Raw genomic sequence first — 6,555 nt, 5'->3', positions numbered from 1 at the left:
GTGTCGCAAAACTTATATTTTTATAGTGTTGGAAAGTGTTTCTAGATGATCTGGCTACCCATGCCTATCTTTTTTTTAGCCAGATATGGCGTATATATAGGTATGTGTTCGATTTTCCGGTGATTGCCATTTTTTCGTTTTTTCCCAATTCTTTCAAAATTACTACGTACTAAGGAACTATCACAGAGTAATGATTCCTCTAGATGTTTATTTGTCGGAAAATTTTGTTTACTTTTTTTTTGATTGAATATCATCAAATTTTTTTAGCTAAAATATTGTTTTACATTTTTTTTTCGATTTTATTTCCCTTCAAAAAAATTTTTTTGGGTCAGAATTTTAATTTTATATTCGTAAAATAATCGACAATTATCCAGCAACCCACCATACAATTTTTATGCATATCCAATAATAATTAGATTAGTAAATAACACCTTCAAATTGACATACCCTTCCTACATTTCAAGTGGCAGATTAGGGAGTCTGAGTCAGTGTGGTTGGCGGCCATTTTGTGGACATATCCGAAGCGTAAGCTGCCCTATCTATATATATTCTTGTTCCCTATAGAATTTGTGATATTTTGGTATATTTTTACCTGCATAAATATCATATTATATATTAAATATATGTATTTTTTTACGGAATTTCTAAGTACTCAAAAAATTACCTTTAGATATGGCCCCTGATATAAATGTAATTTACAAAATAATGAAGATTTTTTTACATATTTCTATTTTAGGATAACATATGTTTATTCCCTAAAAAAATTAGCCACTTCCTATTTCATTTGGGTACCCAAAAAAATTCATGAAATTTGGACAAATTTTTTTGGCCAAAAAAAGTTACCCTTTTTTTCTCATTTCAGATCTTCACCTCCATGGGCCTGACTTCATCCAAAATACATCAAGATGTGTCCTAAACATTCAAGAATCAATTCCTAAAAGGATTTGTGTATATATGTATAAACTTTTTTTTTATGAATTTTTATGTCAGGTCTTTTTTTTTTCTACTTAATTTTTTAAAATATTTATAATAAATAGTTTTTCTGCAGATGAGTAGTATTTATCTATACAGTTGTTTTAAGCATTCATTGAAGTTTTTTTTGGCAAAAGAAAAAAGGAGGTTACTGCAAAAACTGATTTTTCAAGAATTTTTTTTGGCGTCGGGGTCGTTCGCGTCCGAGTATACCCTTAAAGGGGTGTCCGAGGACCGTACCTATCCAGGGTTAATAGGAATATGACTTCAGTAAATCTACAAGGGTCGCTTAAACTTTCAACAAGGTAGCCGTAGTAGTTAGCGAGTAGAGCAACCTTCACTCTGACTTCAGCCTCCTAATCTGACTGTTTTAATCAGTAGTTTTTTCTTGCAGATTGTCATGTTTGCGGAATATTGATGGAAGAAGCCAATGATATGCAGTTTTTCCTAATAACTGTAATTGTGAGGCTGTTTTCTGTTCTACCTGATGTCACCCAATGGACTTGTTCATGCCAGGTAGCATATCTGTTGCTGCTCTATCTCTTGTGTATGTCCTTACAACGACGACCACAATGTCAATCTAAGGAAGTTGGTTTTCCTTACATATCATTGGTGCTTCTTCAGAGGAAGAGTTCTGCTGACACTGAGTGTGAAAGGGAGATGCACTGTTTTTCTCCTTTTTTTTCATTCTCTTCCAGTACTGGAAAGGTGCTTAGAACATATCACCTGGTGGTGCTGTTGTGGTCTCTTTCCCTGTGAGAGTATCGTCGTTGCCATGCCCGACTCTGTAGAAGATAAATCTCATGTTCTTCCTTCTCCCCTCCCTTTTGTTCATTAGAGTCTTCTCTGCAACTTGGGGAAGAACAAATAGAAGACGTCACTGAAGAAGTTCAGGAAGACCGATCGATAGGAGCTACGTACTTATACTGAGATTGTTCCGCTGAGGGAAGAGATCCCACTGCTGTATTGCCTCGTTTGCAAGGTGAGATAGTGTCATAGATATAGGCAATAAAAGTAAACGAGCATTAAGTATATGAATAAGAAAATCGTACCTTATTTGCAAGAGAAATCCACCTAGTGTTTAGTCAATGTTTGCAATACCTTTATTACTTTCGGTAACAAATTGAGCTTCGATCCAAATACTTTACTTTCTGGAAGTATTCGATGACATGATTGAAGTGGGTACTTCAAAGAAAACCAATCAGATTGCAGGATATGAAAAACCTCCGTTTAAGGCAATACCAATTAGCTCTGCCCACAAACTTGTATGTAAGCAGAGAGGAATGACACAGGAATGAGGTAGAAAGTGATAAGAAAACCGGAGGTCAGACAGAGTTAGTTTTCCAATGGAAGTCTCCCTTTTCACTTCAAATAACAAACACCAGTGTCCAAGATTTTGACATATTAGTGACGAATAGAAGCTAGACTTTTGGTGACGTCCTCAAGCATAAAACTACTGGGTCAAGAAACATTTTAGCAACTGAAGATCTCGTCAGATCTCCTTTATGTGTTTTTTTTTCTCCATGTTCCAGCTTGTTTCCTCCATTTATCAAAATCTTGAAGTAATCCAAGCCTTTTGAAGTAATGGAGTTCCAACACTGATACTCCCAGTGGACAAGTTTATGAATAAACATGTATTTTTGTGTTTCTTTTCATATGACTTTTCCATATTTCAATTGCTGTTTTCGAATTATTTTTTTCTAGAGACTGAAAGAGCTTGTAACAATTCTGAGATAGAAACAGATTAAACACAGGAACTTTCCCATCCACATATATACATATCTGTATGCTGTAGAGGAGTTCACTCCCTGCTACCTGTGCTGTTTCCTAAGGGAATGAGCTTGCTCACTGCTAGTAGGAATAAAGGGCTTTGCCTTTCTTTTTGCTCCCTGGATGATCCACCAATCTCCCTCTCACTTTCGTAGGATGAGTGAGAACTGGTGTGTTTTGAGGACTTTCCCTCAATGGGAAGTACTGCAGCATTGGCTAAGGCACTGACTGCTACCTATGTGCCATCTCATTCCAGGGAAGTTTCATGCCAAAAACTACCCCTCTGGAAAGAAGTATCGTCACTTCCTGTTTTTCTAGTACAAAGCCCACTTATGGGCTGTTGGGATAAATAGGACCACCATTTTCCCACTACCCTTGATGATTGACTGATCTCTCTCTCTCTCTCTCTCTCTCTCTCTCTCTCTCTCTCTCTCTCTCTCTCTGGTGTGTAACAAAGAACTAGTATACTTGCGGCTCCTTCTCCTGCTCCTGTATTTGGTCGAAACATTTGTCGAAATTCATCACACACTGAGAATAAATGCTCACTCGCATAACTCTGGGTCTCTTACCAGGTGCAATGTCCTTGACCGTGCCTGCAGATGTTACTACCTCTGGCAAAGAAGTCATTTTTGAGTGCACACCGAGAACATATCCATTCAGGAAAACGATCTTAGTTAGTTCTTGCCTCATACGGTAGGTGAGAGGTTATGTATTGGATGATAGATGCTTCTTTACAGACCAATCTCTCTGCACGGCTCTTCTGAAGAAGCAGAGCTGTACAAAAAGTCGACCCTGGCTCAGAAAGTGTTCCCATATAGTGTACAGGAGCTCATGTTCGTGCTACCAGGGCTTGGTCTAATGGGAGACAGCACACAAGCATTGCTGGTCAAGAACTTGACTTCTGATTTTGTACCCCTCCTGTGCTTTGACATTCTCATAATGCTTTAGTGATGTCAAACTACCTTGAAGAGATCTTCCAAAGGTGGAAAAAAAAATTTGGATTGTTCTCAGTCTTTAAAGTGAAGCGAGCTCAGGTACTTGTCAGCAATTCCTGCAATGCTGTTGCTCACCTGGGGAACCAGAAAGCCCCAGGTCCTCTTCTTTTTCTTCTTTCCTTTTTTTCTATATCTTTTCCCACTTCTATGTGGGGCCAATGTTTCTGGTCAGTTTTCTACATCTACCTCTGTCCCGCACCTCATCCCAGGTTAATCCCTTTGATTGAAGGTCATCCTTGATACAGTCCACCAACCTTCGCTTTGGTCTCCCTCTCCTTCTAGTTCCCTGTACCTCCATTTCCATCACTCTCCTCCCAATATAGTGTTCATCTCTTCTCATGACATGACCAGCAGGTTTACATTTTTTCATCCTCTTTACTGCTCGTTCTACTTCTCTTCTAGTAACTCCTATGGTAACTGTCTCGTTTGGGAGTCCATCTTCAAATACTGTTCTTGATGCTAAGTAGGCAGCTAATTCTAATAGCCAAGCCTTCTCCATCTTGAGGCTCAATACTACACAGTATTCTAGAAGTTTTATTCCAGCTGTTACCAGGTTGTGGAATGATCATCCTAATCAGGTAGTTCAATCAGTACAACTTCAAAAGTTCAAAGTTGGAGCAAATGTTTTTATCTTGACCAGGCTGACATGAGTCTTTTTATAGTTTTTATATGACATTTATGTTTTTGACGTTAATATTTTATATAGGATATATCTGTTTTGACGTTGTTACTGTTTTAGTATAATTTATTGTTAACTTACTCTCATCATTTATTTATTTCCTTATTTGCTTTCCTCATCGGGCTATTTTTCCCTATTGGAGCCCTTGGGTTTATAGCATCTTGCTTTTCCAGCTAGGGTTGTAGCTTGGCCTGCTCTTGTCCTGATAGATCTGTCTTCTTATTGGCTTCTTTCTTGGTTTTTACCCATTCTTGCACCTCATCATTCCACCACCATGATTCTTTATCATTTGGGGGTCTTCTTCCTAATGACTTTCCAAGTACTTCCTCGCCGATCATTAGAATCACTTTACTATTCTCTGTCCACAATTCTTTTACATCCTCGTGTAACCTTACTGCTTCCAGCACTCTTTCCTTAAACAAGACTCTCAGTTCTTCCTCTTTCAACTTCCGCCACTTAATATTTGGGTCCATTGTCGTCTTTTTACTTCTCCTATAATTCCTTATTCTGCAATCAATTACCACTAACCTATGTTGCACTGCTACACTCTCCCCATTTATCACCTTGCAATTTCTAACTTCCTTCAGATGGCCTCTCTTACACAGCAGCAAATCTATCTGGCTCTCCCTGCCACCTGTACTATAAGTAATCAGTCTGTTAATCTTCTTCTTAAAGGTATTGATCATTTCTAGGCCAAAAGCCACTGCAAAATCAATCACTCTTTCTTCCCCATGATTTCTCTCACCCACACCCCAACCTCCATGCACTCTCTCTATCCTTTCCCTACTAGTTCCCAAGTGGCCGTTCAGATCTCTTCCTATAATTACCCTTTCCCTTGCAGGAATCATTCCTAGCTCCTGGTCCATCTCCTCCCAGAATGTATCCTTCTTCTCTGTACATCCAGTTTGCGGGGCATAGGCACAAACCACATTGATTATTGTTGCTCCCAATCCTAGCTTTAAACTCATAATTCTGCCATTTTTCCAATTCACCCCAATCAAATTTTCCTTCAATTCTTTCGATAATATTATTCCTACTCCATTTCTTCCTTACATATATGCTCCACTCTAATATAATATACAACCTTCACCTAGTTTTCTTGCGTTATTTCCCTTCCACCTGGTCTCCTGCATGCAAAGCACTCCATTCTTCCTTCACTCCATGAGGTCAACCAGCTGTCGCCCTTTTCCAGTTATTGTTCCCACATTCAGAGTGGCTATTCTCATCCTCTCCTCAGATATTTTCCTCTGATCTTGCCTCTTTAACCCAGCCCACCTATGGCTGGGTAGCCCTCGCCGATTTTTCGGAGGGATCAAGCGAGTTCCCAATGCGTCACTTAAGGGGAACGCCCTAGCATTAGTTTCATTCTGATTACACTCAATGATCATAGTTGTTTTGGCTAATTTTTCATGGCCGGATGCCTTTCCTGCCGCCAACCCTCCCTCCATATTTACCCGGGCTTAGGACCGGCACTAAGTTGAGGCTGTTTGCCCCCCTCGGTGGCTAGGTTCAAAACGCCCCAGGTCATGATCTGCGGAAATAGACACCTGTATATCAACCTACTGTAGGTCCAGGCAATGCTATCATTATCAAGTGTATATGTGTGTGCGTTTTGTGACACCTCGAAAAGCCAATGTTACGACGTCATCATTTTACAAGGATGTTCACAAATGAAATAGGTCAGTCTTGCATCTTCACTCCTGAGATGGAGATGTGTTTACACTTTACAGGAACAACCAGGAGAGAAAGATAAATCACTTTTGCGTCCGTGACATCTTAATGGATAGCTAGATATCGATCTATTTTGGAGCTTGTTAGCCTACATATATTGCTACCCCCCCCCTCTCTCTCTCGCTCTCTCTCTCTCTCTCTCTCTCTCTCTCTCTCTCTCTCTCTCTCTCTCTGTAAAAAGCACATTTATAAGCCAAACAGTCGAGGCTGACCGTTGAGTGACAGACTTTCTCTAAATGCTTAGTGGAGGATTCTTCTTCTTTCGACCACTTTCCTTGAATGAGCCTTAAAACAAGCACACCTGAAGTTAAGTTAGATTAAACACGGCGGTCGGATTAGTTTTGGTTTTAAGACCTTTTGGGGTTGAGGTTAAAGGTTGGGTTCTCCTTAAGTAGCCTACTACGGGTT

At 39.5% G+C, this 6,555-nt stretch overlaps 2 protein-coding genes across 2 annotated transcripts; both read right to left on the bottom strand.

Moving 5' to 3' along the window:
• Positions 1-3,882: 3,882 nt before the first annotated feature.
• Positions 3,883-4,236, bottom strand: LOC137618837 (uncharacterized). The gene has a single exon (XM_068349046.1). It carries the CDS (start codon positions 4,234-4,236, stop codon positions 3,883-3,885), a length of 354 nt encoding a protein of 117 aa, XP_068205147.1.
• Positions 4,237-4,589: 353 nt separating this feature from the next.
• On the bottom strand, positions 4,590-5,384 carry LOC137618836 (craniofacial development protein 2-like). Its single transcript, XM_068349044.1, has one exon. The coding sequence runs from the start codon at positions 5,382-5,384 to the stop codon at positions 4,590-4,592; it is 795 nt and encodes a 264-aa protein (XP_068205145.1).
• Positions 5,385-6,555: the final 1,171 nt, after the last annotated feature.

The sequence above is a fragment of the Palaemon carinicauda genome, chromosome 25 (assembly GCF_036898095.1).
Source record: "Palaemon carinicauda isolate YSFRI2023 chromosome 25, ASM3689809v2, whole genome shotgun sequence".
NCBI lineage: Eukaryota > Metazoa > Arthropoda > Malacostraca > Decapoda > Palaemonidae > Palaemon > Palaemon carinicauda.
The sequence above is the reverse complement of the archived record's forward strand: the minus strand, read 5'-3'. Positions and strand labels throughout refer to the sequence as shown.